Source organism: Octopus bimaculoides, chromosome 2, assembly GCF_001194135.2.
Source record: "Octopus bimaculoides isolate UCB-OBI-ISO-001 chromosome 2, ASM119413v2, whole genome shotgun sequence".
NCBI classification, from domain to species: Eukaryota; Metazoa; Mollusca; class Cephalopoda; order Octopoda; family Octopodidae; genus Octopus; species Octopus bimaculoides.
Window position 1 is genome coordinate 780,693 of NC_068982.1, and position 17,329 is coordinate 798,021.

The 17,329-nt window shown below is 35.7% G+C and overlaps 1 protein-coding gene across 1 annotated transcript in view; it reads left to right on the top strand.

Moving 5' to 3' along the window:
* The window catches only part of LOC128247129 (uncharacterized), a 31,047-nt gene extending 17,927 nt beyond the window's left edge, over positions 1–13,120 (top strand). Inside the window, exons 3-4 of the mRNA XM_052965944.1 lie at positions 12,674–12,710; positions 12,868–13,120. Of these exons, the coding sequence (XP_052821904.1) occupies positions 12,674–12,710; positions 12,868–13,120 (290 nt within the window). The remainder of the gene's footprint in view (positions 1–12,673; positions 12,711–12,867) is intronic.
* The last annotated feature ends 4,209 nt before the right edge of the window (positions 13,121–17,329 follow it).

Sequence of the window (17,329 nt, forward strand, 5' to 3'; positions counted from 1 at the left end):
ATATATATATATATATACATACATACACATATATACGACGGGCTTCTTTCAGTTTCCGTCTACCAAATCCACTCACAAGGCTTTGGTCGGCCCCAGGCTATAGTGGAAGACACTTGCCCAAGGTGCCACGCAGTGGGACTGAACCCGGAACCATGTGGTTGGTAAGCAAGCTACTTACCACACAGCCACTCCTACGCCTAGCGAAAAAAAACAAAATAAAATGCGGCCATATTTTAGACATTGCTCGTGCGCCAGCAGAGACTGAAATCAAATTAGAAAAGTAGTTGAAAGGGAAGTTGGACACATTGATTTCCTTCGCCGGTTTGTCATTAATAGTTTCTGAACATTTTCAGCATTGCAGTTCTAGTTTGAACTCATACAAGCGTCATCGGTATTGGTAGAGTGCTGAAATAGCAGAGGATGCTTTCGTGCAATTATTTTCTTAGCTCCCAAGTTCTCAGTTGAAATATCGCTGATGTCTATTTTATTCAGCAATCTCTAATAAGCAGATAAAATAAATAACAGGTGAGTATGAAATCCAGTTCAATCCTTACTTATTTCTAATCTTTTTTTCAGGGACCGAAAGGCGCAGATAATTATGTCGAAACGTTGCAAATATTGGTGTTAATCTCTGCTACATACAAAACCGATTATCTTTTTTTTCTGTCATTAAAGGGAATAATAGTCGTGACAAAGTTAAGTTTGATTTAAGCCAAAAGTTCAAACGTATTCTTGGCTAAAGGCTTTATATCTACAATGTATAATTTCAAGTTTGAAGAAAGTAACATGCATTTTTCATTTCGAAGACGAGATTAAGACATAGCTTTGCCATTATGACATATAAATGAGCATAGAAGACAAAAAAGTGTAGCTGCGGCTTTGGCATGGAAGATAAAAGAATAAAAAAGGAACAAAATAAATAAAAAAGGACAAAGAAAACGAAGAGGATGCACATTCACTCTCACATAAGGTTGTTTTTTTTTTATATGGATTGGGGAAGACGGTTAAACAAACCACTGTCAAGCAATAAATAGATTATATAATTAAGCTATAATAAAAAGTATCGATTTTTTTAAAACTACAAAATCAATAAACTACAATTTGAGTAAATTATTTCAGAAGATATTGTTGTTAAAAGCAATTCTAGGCTGTAGTTAGTAGCTATGAGCTAAAAGTACATAGATGAGGTATATATTAAGTGCATTGGCTTTTGGGATATTTTCTAAGCTACATATATAAGTTTTTGTTTGTTTGTATGAGTAATGTGCAATAATTTTGCGATTTGATTGTCAATATAATTAAAACTTTAATAAAATACTTCCAAACACACTTTAAGCATAAAACTGAAAAAAAAAAATTTTTTTAAAATTATGATGTCATATCCGAGTATTTTTGTGGTGAGTTGTAATTAATGGTATTGAACGATGTGCTACATGAAAAAAAAAAAAAAGATCTTGCATTTTCTTTTACTCAATGTTATTGATTTTAAAATTAAAATTCACATAAAAATATTGACTTTTATTTCCGTATACAAAAACGATATATGCGAACTTAATATTATTCCAAAATCTTTAATCAACCTGCAACAAATGAAGCTAATCAGAAGAAAAGATCAGATGAAGATAAAAATGGAAAACTGAAGGCACTCTAAACTCGACACATTGAGATAATCACTTTAGATTGGATAATGCAAGCAGCTTAGCTGGAAATCTATCAACTTTAATAAGTCATTATGTTATTGTTAAATTATATGTGGAATAATAAAAGTATATATAAAAATAAAATCATCAAAGAAATGTTGCTCAAATAAGCGAATTGGATGAATTGACATAAGTGAAGGACTGATGGACTGAATTAATTGGAAATTCCTTTTCAGTTGGAGAAATAAAACAGAAACCTAGCGGCAATGACCAAAACTCTCAAAGATAAAGGGAGATAATTGGAAGAAATTCCGAAGTAATTTCACAAAATTAATTAGCAAACGGGAAGAAATATGACGTTTGCATGCAAAGGGTAGCCATTGACATATTTTGGACGATTTGGTTCTCCTCAATATTGCACAATATATTCACGCTTGTTTCAATCAGTTGAAAGAAAGTTTTTACTTAGACAAACTCTACACCATTAATATTCTGCATAATTATAAAATGAAACTGAACTAATTTGAATAATAAAATGAAGTGACAGCATAAATTTCAATAAGCTTTCCACAATGAACCGAATGATCTATGCAAAACATTCTCCTTTTAACGAAATGTCCGCCTTGGTTTGAACATGAAAACGTGTAGCCGACATTATTATCGGCAATTGAAGAAAATTGAAATATTTAGGAACAATTAGGAATTAAGACTTCAGTAGATTATGCTATGCAAATGAAATCTAATAAAATGGAAAATATTCGTAGCTGTTTGTCTGCAAATAAAGTGACATCGAATTTTTTTAACACATTAATAAACGATGCGAAATTATTTTCAATTTCCTGAATTTGCCTCTCCTTTGGAAGTCATTAACAATTAGCAAGAATTTATCGTTAACGACTTTCAATGTTTTGTGAATGTTTTGAATAAATTATTCAGAATATACCGCATACTTTGTCTTTGGTAATTTAAGCCATTCCCCAACTGCAATTGTCTCCCAAGAAGACTCTTTTAAGATATTTCTTTCGTTATGGGAATTGGACCTGGAATCGTTTCTTCTGTTCATAAAATGCAGGAGTTCATTGTACAAACCCACATTGAGAATGGCGTCAATATTTTCCAAAAAAGGCGGCGAGCTGGCAGAATCGTTAGCATGCCGAGCGAAATGCTTAGCTGAGCTGTATTTCGTCTGCCGTTACGCTCTGAGTTCAAATTCCGCTGAGGTCGACTTTGCCTTTCATCCTTTCGGGGTCAATAAATTAAGTACCAGTTGTGTACTAGGGTCGACCTAATCGACTGCCCCTCCCCCAAAAAATTTCGGGCCTGGTGCCTAGAGTAGAAAAGAATATTTATCAAAATTTTAGATAGACTGACAGATTCGAAGTTATCTTCCATGCATGATGTTTATCGAAGCCGTGGGATGCAACTCTTGTGATTTTTTCCGTAATCCCATTTACGATATTCTTAACTTTGCTTTGAAACAGCCAAGGCTGAGTTCATAATATCTGCAATGGTGACACTTAATGTGGAAGTCCCATAAAAGAGAAGAATGCTACTGTTATTTAGCCCTAGGAAACACCGTTTCCAGTTAGCCATGACACATTTTCTATGTCATGTTTTCAAAGGGGGGATAAGCACCTCCACCCAGCAAAACCAGCATCCAGAGACTAGTTTCAGAGTCATTGCTCATTATCAGTCTGGAGTCGCCTTTGAAACCCTATAGATTTGAAGTGAAATACATTCACTGATTTCGAGAACAGAAACATTGCATTTCTAAATCTCTCATAACATCACTTTATCGTGCTGCTACTGTATAAATCTTTCTGAGAGATTTTGAAATGCAATGTTTCTGTTCTCGAAATCAGTGAATGTATTTCACTTCAAATCTATAGGTTTTCAAAGGCGACTCCAGACTGATAATGAGCAATGACTCTGAAACTTGTCTCTGGATGCTGGCTTTGCTGGGTGGAGGTGCTTATCCCCCCTTTGAAAACATGACATAGAAAATGTGTCATGGCTAACTGGAAACGGTGTTTCCTAGGGCTAAATAACAGTAGCATTTTTCCCTTTCATGGGACTGCCACATTAACTTGGCAACATAACATCACTTTATCGTGCTGCTACTGTATAAATCTTTCAGAGATTTAGAAATGCATTATATATATATATATATATATATATATATATATATATATATTATAGTCCAAGGTAGCTCAAGAATATTCTTCCGTAATGTGCCGTAATGTATTGTATTATGCTGGAAGAATTGTAGAATTTATTAATCTACTTGGTCTTGCACAAATTATATCTTCCATGTAATTTTATAAGGATTCATTTGCTGTTTGTGATAAGATATTCCAGTGACGCCATTAAATGCAAAATCGATTTATTTTATCTTGATGTTGTTTCAATATGAATGTCATTATAAGTGAAATAATTTAAGGCCAAAATTAAAGCAGCGTTATCCTTACATGTAATTATTGCTTGTGTCAATAATTACATGTATAAGATTATATTTATACACCGGAAGCCATTAGGTAAGTATTTAAGCATTTCAGCAGATTACTCGTCATGCCTTTCCTGTAGCTGACAGGAGAGAATGCATGAGCACTTAAGTTTTGTGGAGTCAAATATGAATATATATATATGTGTGTGTATATATATACATTTATATATGTATACATATCTATCTATCTCTCTATCTATGCATATCTATCTATCTATCTATCTATCTATCTATCTATCTATCTTTCTATCTATCTATCTATCTATCTATCTCTCTATCTATGCATATCTATCTATCTATCTATCTATCTATCTATCTATCTATCTATCTATCTATCTATCTATCTATCTATCTATCTATATAAACATCTTAATAATACTAAAACTCTAGAGATGTTTGTTTGTACCCGAAATATCTCAGAAATGATAAATTTTATCTTAATTTTTTTTTGCATATTTATTTTCATATTTACCTTCGGCAGTGCAGTGCAAATTTTTGTGATATTTGGACGTCTATTTGTTAAAGAAAACGATTAAACACAATTTTTATTTGTTATTTCTCGACAAAAATGTTTTTTAAAAATGATTTTCAAGTGAATGGCCATCTTCCACTTGGACTCTCAGTACTGTCATCTGGAGTTCGTTGATTTCCGTAAAATTTTTTATTTATTTACTTTTGTTTTAAAGTGAAAGAGAGGAGAAAGTGAAAGTTGTATGTACGTGTATATGAAATGAATGTGTGTGTGAAGAGAGAGAGAGAGAGAGAGAGAGAGAGAGAGAGAGAGAGAGAGAGAGAGAGAGAGAGAGCGAGAGAGAGAGAGAGAGAGAGAGATAGAGTGAATGAAGCGGTGTGTTGTCATGTATACGTACATACATCATTACATATGTGTACATCTTTTTGGTATGTACATGTACATGTGCATGTGTGTATGTGTGTGTGTGTATGTGAAAGAGAAAGTGGGAGAGAGAGAAAGTATGAGTGAGTGGACGTGTGTGTTCTCATGTATGTGTAAGTCTCTCTCTCTCTCTCTCTCTCTCTCTCTCTCTCTCTCTCTCTCTCTCTCTCACACACACACAGGTCCATTTCATATACGCGTTTATACATCTTTCACTTTCTCCTCTCTTTCACTTTAAAACAAAAGTAAATCAATAAAAAAAACTTTTGCGGAAATTAACGAACAAAACAAGCTGATCCGGATGACAGTTCTGGGAGTCAAAGCGAAAGATCGCCCCAAGGGAATACCATTACAAACATTTTTTCGAGTGCATTCAACGTATCTCAGTCCGAAAGATTTGGCTGCTATTTCTAGCACGCCCTGCTACCACGTAACAGCTATTTGCAGTATTGGGAAACTCAGATTTTCCCAGTAACCCAACTGGTCACGGGTAGTCTAGTACACACACACACACACACACACACACACAGACACACACACACACATATATATACATGTATCTTTCTCTCTCTCTCTCTCTCTCTCTCTATATATATATATATATATATATATATACATATATACATACACGCACACACAAATACACACACATATATGTGTAGGCTTAAGTTTTGTTATAACACAATACATTACATAATCTTTACAGGTATTTCCTTAGCGAAGAGTCATTTGTTATGTATTAATCGTTAGGTGCAAAGTGCATAACATTGAAGCGCCATATTTCCAGCTGGGCAAAGTTGACGATTTTACTTTGACAACTACAATTTTTACTCCTGAGAGTAAATTGCATCATGACTTCATGGTTGAGTAAATAGTAAGAGCAACGACTTACGTCTATAAAATTAATTACTTGAACAATATGAAAAAGTGAAAAATTGCAATGTCCGACCCAGTGGAAACGAGTGTAAAAAATATTAGCAACAACAATAAAACAATATAAAATATCAAAATATAATCATGAAAAATGTCAATCACAGACAGAAAACTATTTTTTGTTCTTTGACCACTGTTGGTGAAAACTTTGTAACATGTTAGATATTTGAATGTGAGAAATTCGCATTCAATAAACTACATTAATTTGGAGAAGTACCGATTTTCTGTAGCCTGCCGGTTTTAAGACAATGCCATCATCTACCGTTGAAAACGGCAATTCATATTTTTAATATACACTCTCTTGTGTTGTATGATTTTAATATATACCCGTTGGTTTTATGTGCCACTCATGCTTCACCGATCGTCAGAAAATATTGACGGTCGCTTGCAGTATGATGCGTTTTATGTATAAATTGTTGCGTTGAAAGGATAACTTGAATGTCTAACAGTTCTTTACTTATTCCGAGTTCAGGAATAGTGTTTGTTTTCGTAATGCTGGATATCATTCTATGAAATCTAATGACAAGATTTGAAGTGAGTTGCATAATTGCTTCTGAGACAAAAAAAAAAAAAATGTAATATCAATATTAAAAGTAAACAACAGGAAATAGAATGACCTATAATTGTTTACGACTAAATACTAAACATGTATTGACATAAAAGTCACAATAACGTATTCTTCCCGCTTCAAACAATAAAGGATTCATGTATTTGAGTATTTGCTTCTATCTGTCTCTCTATCTATCTATTCAACGAAACAGGAGAAATTTAATCCGCAAAACCCGTTTTGGAAGGAGGAGCCATAAATTAAAAATACGTATGAGGACATTAAAAATAGAAAAAAAAAAAAACAACACTGTATCAACATCGTTCAAGCAGAAAGGGATTTAGAAAATTTTGTAAAAAGAAAATAGAAATATTTAATAAATTTCTTATGAAAACAGAAAAGGAACGATTTTAGGAAAAAAAATTTAAATAGTAAAATAGTGTTCGCAATAAAAAAATGTTCTCTGTTATTGACAAGGAAGGGTAGAAAATATGATAATATGAAAAACAAACAGAAATAATGAAAATTACCATGAAAGCTTGTTGGGATTTGGATGGGAATATTTACAAGGGTTTTAAATCGATTTGCTTAGAAAAGATGAGAAATTGTAAAACCAAAAATGCAAGATAAAAACGAAATAATCTTAAAGAATTATCTAAATTATGGGAACGATTATGATTGGCTGCAGTAGAATATTTAAGAGAAGACAATTGAATCTAAAATAAATGTTAAAATATTTGTAGACAGAATACTGGGTAATCAAGGAAATAATTACTGTCAGAGAAAAACTGAAACATAATATTGCGAGAAGTGATGTATGTGCAACTTAGAGAGTTTGGAAATGATATAAGACAGAGGCAGCAGGAAATTGCGATTATAATATTACCAAAGAAGAAAATTTCGTTTTAATGTTATATTTTACAACAGATTTACTTTGGTAAAAAAACAAAAAACAAAAAACAAAAACTTATAATAATAGAAAAGATTCTAATTTTGTATATTGTTATACAAGGGGACGGTCATATTTTGGCAAGTCAACACAGGCGCTATATATATTTTATCTTTACTTCAGCTATTTTATTTTCATCATTATTATTATTATTATTATTATTATTATTATTATTATTATAAAAGGCGGCGTTGCTGGCAGAATCGTTAGCACACCGAGCAAAATGCTTAGCGCTATTTCGCATGTCACTAGGTTCTAAGTTCAAATTCCGCCGAGGTCGACTTTGCCTTTCATCCTTTCAGGGTCGCTAAATTAAGTACCAGTCAAGTACTGGGGCCGATGTAATCGACTACCCCTCCCCCAAATTTCAGGCCTTGGGCTTATAGTAGAAAGGATTATTATTTCTTTGTTACACCTCCTGTGACCTCTTCAACGACCCGTCATCCCATGTGTCTTCTCTTGCTTTGCTCAGTCCGTGATGTGTATCCTCTCCTGCACACGTGTTTACGCCTCTGTGTGTGTATGTGTGCTCGTGTCTATGTGTTTTGTGTGCGTCTATATGAGTTTACTTCCTACGCTGTTTGTACGAGTGTCCTTTATTTAGTTATTTCATCTATTCGTTTATGTATTTATTCTTCTTTTACTTGTTTCAGCCATTTAACTGCAGCCATGCTGGAGCACCGCATTTAGTCGAGCAAATCGACCCCAGGACTCATTCTTTGTAAGCCTAGTATTTATTCTATCGGTCACTTTGCCGAACCGCTAAGTTACGGGGACGTAAGCACACCAACATTTGTTGTCAAACGATGATGGTGGTGGGGGACAAACACAAAAATTCATACACACACATATACATATACGACGGGTTTCTTTCAGTTTCCATCTACCAAATCCACTTAGAAGGCTTTGGTCAGCCTGAGGCTATAGTAGAAGACACTCACCCAAGGTGCAATGCAGTGGGTCTGAAACCTGAACAATGTGGTTGGGAAGTAAGCTTCTCACCACACAGCCACTCTTGCGCCTATTTGTTTGTTTTTCTCTCTCACTTTTTTCCGCTTTCTCATTCTGTCTCTGGATACATATTTTAAAATGCGAACATTGCATGTAAAATATTCTTAATTCAAATTTCCTTCTTATTCCCGACTTTCAAAGAAAAGAGGACATAATTTCAAGGAATTAATAATCAATCTCTCACCAAGATTTTTACTGATTATATAAATTGAGAAATTACCTTTTCATTTCTTGAAATAATTCTGTTCCTTTGTTTGAATGACGCAAACGATTTTGTTTTTTCTCACTCACTTTGGTATCTTTCGTGTACGCCATTTTAGTACATCACCCTTTAACCTCGTTAGCTAAAATATCAATCTACATCTACTAACATTAAAATTGTATTTTATTTTGCTTTTTGAGAAATTTGAATATCTCATTGTGATACACCAGAGATTGATATTTATTAAATTTCTTTTTTCATTGGCTTTAATACAAAAGGGGGCTGAGAAATTCCTGGCTTTAAGGGTGTCGCGAAAGGCCTGGTTGGAGGCCCAACTTCATAAGTTCTTTTACAGGGCTTTGAAAAACTGAAGGACCGCTGCAATAAGTGTGTGAATCTGAAAGGGGAATATGTTGAATAAAATCATAATTCACTCATCCTCCTGTATTTTTCGTTTACCGAAAGCTAGGAACCTTTCAGCAAACCCTCGTATATTTCTCAAACAATCAGAAGCAGAAAGCACGCAGACGATACTATCGAATAAAATAGTCATTGAAATAAGTGTTTATCTAGAAAAATCCATGCAAATCGACTGGATTTTAGAAAATCTATAGCCCTCAGTGCATTAGGCAAACTTAGAAAAGCTTAAAGATTTGTAGCTACAAATTTTGTCACACACAAAACCAACCGACCTCTCGTTAAATATCTCCCCGTAACGCGTCTTCAATGAAAGTTTGTAAAAAATGTGTGTGGTTTAGGGGTTACTGCAGTAAAATAATATATCCTTTGGTTTTTAGTATTTGTTTTTGTTTTAAATAGCTGCTGTGTAAGGTCCCTATACAAAGTGTTCTGTTTTGTGTGTTGTAATAATTTTGTGGAGAGATTGGGATACTCAGACGGGGATTGATATAATCTACGAAATATCATTGTTACTGAGACTTTTATACTATCTGCAATGTGTGCCATCGCTGTTTGGATAAATGTCAGATTTGATGGAGCAGACGTGTGATTAAAAGCGTTCCAACTAGGATCTTCTTATCCTTATAGGATTATCTAGGAAAACATTCTCTTGCGCCCCTTTCATTTTATTTCTTGAAATTTTAAGGAGATTCCTTTGATATGTTTAGCCTGTAGAGCTACCTGTATTTCTTTGCACTTTTCGACATCTTCTTTCGTTAGATTTACATCATGTACTTTGGTTACTGCAAATTATTTCTGTGATGTCTTTCATTTCCCGTCATTTTTCTTTTGTTCTATTTCGAATTATTAAAATGCAAGTATTAGCAGCAAGGTTCACATATATCTACTTTAAAATGTTAGACTAGTTGGAGGTAATTCTTGGCGTTTTTATCAACTGTGGATGCCGCTCATTTATCTTGAATGTAGAGATTACTTGTTATTGTTGTGAAATGGCCAAAAGCGACTTAGTGATGCACTGGAGATGGGGCCGCAGATGGTTAGCTGTGCTGTTATCTCTCACGAACGATGGGATTAGTAGGAGAGGGTGTGTATAAAGGTACTTTTTTTCATCACATGTAACTGTCGTGTTACTATATAAAAAGTAAATGACAAATGTGCTCTTCGTATGTTTTTAGTGTACTTTATTTAAGCTAGGCAGACTAGTGCCTCCAACAATTCATTAAGGTCAGTGGTTGTGCAAACGAAGGCAGAAATCTAAGTTCTCATGTTAGTTAGAATGTGACATATTTGGGTCGGCCATATTGAAGGCAAGTCTTTCTTTAGGAAATGTTCGTAGTAGAGTAATGGGTCTGTGAATTGATTCAGTTGCATGGTTTTGTCAAGCAAACAGATTCTATGGCTTTTCTCCGTATTAGTAAGCAACAATAAGCTTTACGCCTAATGTATTTGAAGGAAGGGAGAGAATCACGATCTGTCAGAAGATGTGCAACTTTTGCTTTGTTCTGTTGAAGTTGCTAATTACTTGTTAGAGATTCTTGTGACTGATGCTCGATACAAATGCTTTTGCTAGTTTTCTGATTTTCGTTCATTTTTATTTTTGTTTTCTTTCCTCGTTTTCTTCGTTTAGTCACGTGATTTTGAGATATACTGTACTTTGTAGTGTTTCTGTAGTTGGCGTTATGAAGTACTTGTTTTCTATAGCTTTTAACCGGATGAAAATTTCAATTGTGCAATTATGGTTGTACTTCCAGGTTGCTTTGCAAAATGCAATTTTCCTTTGAAAGGTTCTATAAAATTGTTTTCTTGAGTATATATGCCTTATCTATATTGGTGATGTAGTGTTGTAGAAACTATTGTTTTGTTAATAACAATAACGTATCAATTCATTCTCCATACTTTGTAGCAGATTCGAAAATGAATATGCTGATCGTTGTTATTTTTCTTTATCAGAGTACACCTCCTCCTTTTCAACGATGTGCGTTCATATCGCGTGCGATTCATTGATATTAGTGGACACCGCGGAGTTTCGAATTTATTGTGTGTATTCTCAATCAACACTACTTCTGAATTTAACTTTCGCTTATAGAAATCAGCAAGCAAATTATTTGCTGGTGTGTACTAATAATGTCTGTTAAACCGGTAATAATCCATGAGGTGCATACAGAACAGCAAGAATCCTATCCACAATGTACCTATTCATTCTATTATTTGGCGAAAAGCGTTTCACCTTACTGATTGAAAAGTTGTGATGATAATAGACATGTAGTTCAATGAAAACTAAGGCGATGAGAGTCATATGTTTGCAGTAACTAGGTTTCTAGAGTAGAAAGTAGTGTATAGGAATATTATTATACTTCGATTTGTTGGATGTGTGGGGGGATTTTGTCAGCATTTTAGGATTGAAGGCTAATTTAGTTTAGGCGGTAATGAATCTCCTTTACTATCTTCTGTATTGTTTTTCTACCAGGATTTATTGTGTTCAGATGTTTCTTCCAGAGTGTGTTAAGATATTGTAGCTGGTGTTTCTCGTCTCACGTGATGGTGGTAGGTTGCTCTTTGTGATCATTATTATTATCGTGTTGACGATATTTTCAATGCCTTTATTTCAAACATTGCCATTCCTATTTTTGTTCAAATGGCGTTGATACTATTTTCTGTTCAACACGCAACGTTATGTCCTTTATTTAACGTGGTTTGTCTTATTTTGGGTATCATTAAGGATTTTAGTAGGCTTTGTGGGGCTAAAATTTCTTTGAAGTATAATTGCTTTGCACGATGTCATTGTGCATGCGTGCTTGTGTATATGTGCATGTGTGCAGCGCAAACTGTCTGCATTTCCTTGCACTTTTCGACATCTTCTTTAGTTAGGATTACATCATGTACTTTGGTTACTGCAAATTATTTCTGTAATGTCTTTCATTTCTCGTCTGTTGCTTATTTTTCTTTTGTTCTATTTCTACTTATTAAAATGCAAGTATTAGCAGCACGACTTGTATTCTGCATCACATTGAAATATATTTAAGTGACGTTTTCTGTTTGTACAGGAAGCTTGTACGATGTACACTGACCAAGCACACGCGCATGGCATTCGTTCTTGTCTATTTGAGGGTGATACTGCACGCTCCAATAGGCTGTTCCCAATTGTATGGCATCCTGAACATACTGTACTCTCTCAGTTATCCCATATATTGTTATAAGCAAGTTGTTAGTTAGTCCTGGTCGAGCTGGTTTTCTATCAAAGCTAAGCAAAAATAAACTAATTTCTTCTTTGAATGCTGTCACCTCGATTACATTCTTATACGTGTTCATTTTTAAGGATGTAGGGCGGAATACGTGGGAAATTTAGCATATAAACTTTAATATGTATAGTTAGCACGAAGAAACTGCCTTCTTATTTCAAAATGTCTGTGGATTCTGACGGTGGCAGTACCAAGGGGTGCTGAAAAGTTCCTAGCTTGGAGAGTATCACGAAAGGTTAGAGGTGTTAAATGTACAAGGAAGGTAGGACAACTATTTAGAAGATATGCAAAAACTCATTATGGTATACAGTATATCTTCGTCTTTTTTTTGCAGATTTAACGAATGATGGCAGCTTCTACAGTGGATTTTGGTAAAACTGAAGCACAAATGGTAATGAAGTTCCTCTTTTTGTAAGGCAAAGGAATGGCGGAAATCAATGGAGAGATGAAGGAAGTTTTGAAGGATGACTGTCCATCTTACTCCGCAGCGAAAATCTGAATGCTAAAGTTTCGGACTGGTCATTTCAGGGTCACAGATGAACCCCGGTTAGGACGGCCAACTTCTGCGACCACAGAAGACAAAGCCGATGCTGTGCACGTCACGATTCTCAAGGACAGCCGGATTCGAGCTAAAGTCATAGCTGAGACTCTGTGGATTTCCCGCGAAAGAGGTGACCATGTCATTCACAACATTAAAGACATGAGAATGTTTTCCGCAAAATGGCTGCCGAAATATATGAACGCAGATGAGAAGCGCATCAAAGTGATGACATTAAAATGACGACGTCAAGAATAACGATTTTGAACCGGTTTGCAGCAACAGAGACTGACTTTTATGGTTCGTTTAGTTATCATGGATGTAAGCTGGCTTCATCATTACGACCCTCATACCAAGCAGCAATCAATGGAATGGCACCACAGCAGTTCACCGAGCCCCAAGAGGTTTCGAATCCAGAAGTCAGCTGGAAAGTTCCTGGTTTCAGTGTTCCACGAGAAAGACGGAGCACTCCTTATAAAATACCTGCCAAAGGTTCGCACCAGCAACGCGTCTCTGTTGGACGAACTGTGTGAAGCTTTGAAGCAGAAACGCTGTAGAAAGCTGAGCTGTGGTGTTCTGTTTTTGCAGGACAATGTTCCAGCACACAGCACATGAAGCTCTACGGAAAATACGCAACTTTGGCTTCGAATTGGTAGACAACCCACCTTACTCTCCCGACTTGGCCTCCTCCAACTAACACCGCTTTCCACAACTGAAGAGACGTCTCAAAGGAACGAAATTTCTCTCCAATTCGGAAGTGATCGCTGTCACAAAGGCCTGGTTGGAGGCCCAACCGTCCGAGTTCTTTTTACAGGGCTTAGAAAAACTGAAGGACCGCTGCAATAAGTGTTTGAATCTCAAAGGGGAATGTTTTGGATAAAACCATTCATACTGATCCTCCTGTATTTTCTTTTACCCAAAGTCAGAAACTTTTTAGCACTCCAGTAACGATAACTTGCATTGACCGAGAATTGAAATTCCAAACCTGTAGAGTTCAACATTTAGCATTTGGCACCGACGTACATAAGTAGATTTGCATAACTGTTGGTTTCTTTGTTATATCAACTTCGGTGTGTTAACTGCCTAAGTGAAAAGAACTATTTTCGTGAGTCGAGAAGCAGCCGCCTTGATTCAATAAAACCAACCTCATACCTCATCACGATTTGGCCTGGTGGAAGAGTCCAAAGCCTGAGGGATGGAGAGAAAAATGTGTTGAATATCCCGATTGGTTTTCTTTTTTTTGTTTTTGTTTCTGTCGGGTATTGAAAATGCATTGCAATCATGACTTGTTTAGCGGTTGTCATTTGAAAACTAACCACATCGTAATCAGGTCTTGAATACATAACTCATAAGATTCGTTCGTTATAAAGTGAAATGCGTTTGTTTGAAAGTCTAAGAATGACTTCTCTTGAAAACAACTTATATTCTTCTTCTAGAAACTACGGATAATTTAACATTTGAGTGAGATAGTTAATGGTGTAAATTTGCAAGAAGACAATATAAAATTAGTAAGCATTGACAATCCATGAGTAGATTTAGTATTATCTCAATGCTAAAATCACATAGCGAGAGAAGAGGATCTTCAGAATAATTAGCAAATTCTTGAGAAATTGTTACAAGTTGCTCCTTGAGGTAATATAATACAATGATAAGTTCTAATACAAAGTGTTAATGTGAGTATTAATCCTCTGATGTTAAGCTTGTGAATGTGTTTTCTAATCTTATTGGAAGTGATTTTCTATTTTCATTTGTCGGAAATTGTTAGCGTCAAATGATCGGCATCTTATCAATACTCGGAAGTATCGACTTCGATTCAGCTGTATTCATTTATTGCACAACGAGTAAATAAAACTGATAACCTCATCGAAGCTTTTAACTAGACAGTGCTGTTAAATGATTAATAAAATCCTTTTAAACATAATATCAATGGGCTCTAATTTGTTGTAAATTAGATCAAATATAGTTGTTTGTAAAAGGAAATATTTGTCTGAAGAGTTAATGGATACAATCCATGGGCTATCAGGCTTCCTTATTATTATTATTATTATTATTATTATTATTATTATTATTATTATTATTATTATTATGAAAGATTCTCGGATAGTTCTTAATTACCGGTTATCCTTTATCTGAAAGAAGGCAACAACAAATCACCAAAGGTTTCAAGTAGTTCCTTCTCATTTGACCCAAAGAGACAATACTCTCCTTAGAATGCGAGCTGTACCCAACAATGCTGTCTTCTGGATCACTTCGAGCCTGACAGCAGCTCCAATATTCTTAATCATCATCATCATCATCATCAACAACAACAACAACAACAACAACAACAAGGCGGCGAGCTGGCAGAAATGTTAGCACACCGGGCGAAATACTTAGAGGCATTTCGTCAACCGCAACGTTCTGAGTTCAAATTCCACCGAGGTCAACTTTGCCTTTCATCCTTTCGGAGTCGATAAATTAAGAATCAGTTGCATACTGGGGTCGATCTAAGCTTGTTTGGAACCTTCATACTTCAGTGTAGTTCGTAAGAGCACATCACTTGTTGTATTAAGGTACGTTTAAGACCTATTATTGCTGATTTGAGGGATTGTTCGAGCTGTATCAGGCCTCTTCCACCTATTTTTCTTGGGAAATAAATCCTGTTTACATTTTGGATGGCGCATTCGGTACCTTGTAAGGAATTTACAGATCTTTCCCTCCATATTCTGCACCTCAGTGAGACTCCACTCAATGACACCGAAGCTATATGTGGTTACTGGTTTGGCCAAAGAATTGGTCGCATTAATTCTGTTAGAAGCATTTAATTCTGAGTTTAGGACCATTCTTACCCTTCGGTAGCATTCCTTGCGGATTTTCTCTTTCATTTTAGAGAGATGGATACCATCACCTTCATTGGTTCCCAGATATTTGTATACTTCGGTTTGGTCTTGGTTTCGAATAGCTGTGGTAGTATCCATTTCTATGTCTTCTGCCTTTATGAACTTCCCTGCTTTGAAAGTAGCCTTTGCACATTTATCAAGTCCGAATTCCATACGTATATATCAGAACTGGATTCTTTGATAATATTCAGGAGCTCTTCTAATTCTTTGTCGTTTTTGGTAAACAGTTTTAGACCATCCATATAGAGGAGATGATTAATTTTCTGGTCAAAGGTCTTATACCCTTTCTTAGCATTATTCACTTGCGTGGATAAAGGGGACAGAGCGAGGCAGAATAGTAATGGTGATAATGAGGCACATTGAAAGATATCACAGGCGATATTGATGTCTGGTGAGGTGGTGTATCCTTGTGCATGGTTTAAAACGAGGGTGGTTCTCCACGAATTCATGATTACTTTTAAAAAGTTCACAATTGCTGGAGCTATCTTGTAAATTTGCAGAGCCTTGATGATCCAGGCATAGGGGACACTGCCAAAAGCCTTCTTGTAATCTATCCAAGCAGTGCTAAGTTTTCTGCGTTTGGATTTGCAATTTTCAATGACCATTTTATCAATCAGTAATTGGTCCTCACATCCATATGAACTCCTTTTACATCCGTTTTGTTCCACTGGGAATAACTTCCTATTGTCCGAGAATTCATATGCTCTATTCGCTATTATAGATGTTAATAGTTTATATATGGTGGTGAGGCATGTTATTTTGGGGGTTAGTTGTTTCTTCTGTTTTTGGTAAGAGATATGTAATCCCTTCTGTAAGCCACTTTGGGGCTTTCGCAGGGTTTCAGAGCATTTTGTCTGTGGGACTGAGTTGACTTTTGACTGAGTTGACTTTTGACCGAGTTGACTTTTGACTGATCTATTTTGTCAAATTCGCTGTCAGTCTTCTTTTTAAGGATATCACGTCTCACAGCTCCTAGTTTATCACTGTCCAGGCACAGCCTGCTATGCGGGTTTTTTGCATATCCAAGATATTGTAGGTTTCTTTTTGTGTGTTTGATGTTTCTGGGTTTAGCGTTGAATAATAATAGACATACATAACTTCGATATATTCCTCCTTAGTCCATCTCTGTCTTGTATTTCTATTTCTTTGGGATAGGTTTGGTAGTTGATCCTGAGAGTCAGTTTTGGGAATATCCCTGGTTTGATTTGCTACAGGCTCTTGGAGAGGTTGGTCCTGATTTAAAGACTTTCCGAGGTCAGTGTCAGAACTCAAGGTCACTGATGAACGCGTTCTTCGAACGACACGAGTTCTAGGGGGTATTTCAATGGTTGGTATCCAGGGCCGTGCTATAAGCGCACAGGGTTAACCAGCTGTCTGGTTCCTTGGGTAAGGTTCAGAGGTCCCAGGCATCATCATTTTCTGGTGGGTGGAGGAATTTTATTTTGAGAAGTTTTAAATTAGTTCATGTCATGACCTGCTGCTTGGAAAGTGTCAAATGCAGACAGACAGAATTCTTGTAGCATCGGAGAAAGAGGTAGAGAGAGAGAGAGAGAGAGAGAGAGAGAGAGAGAGA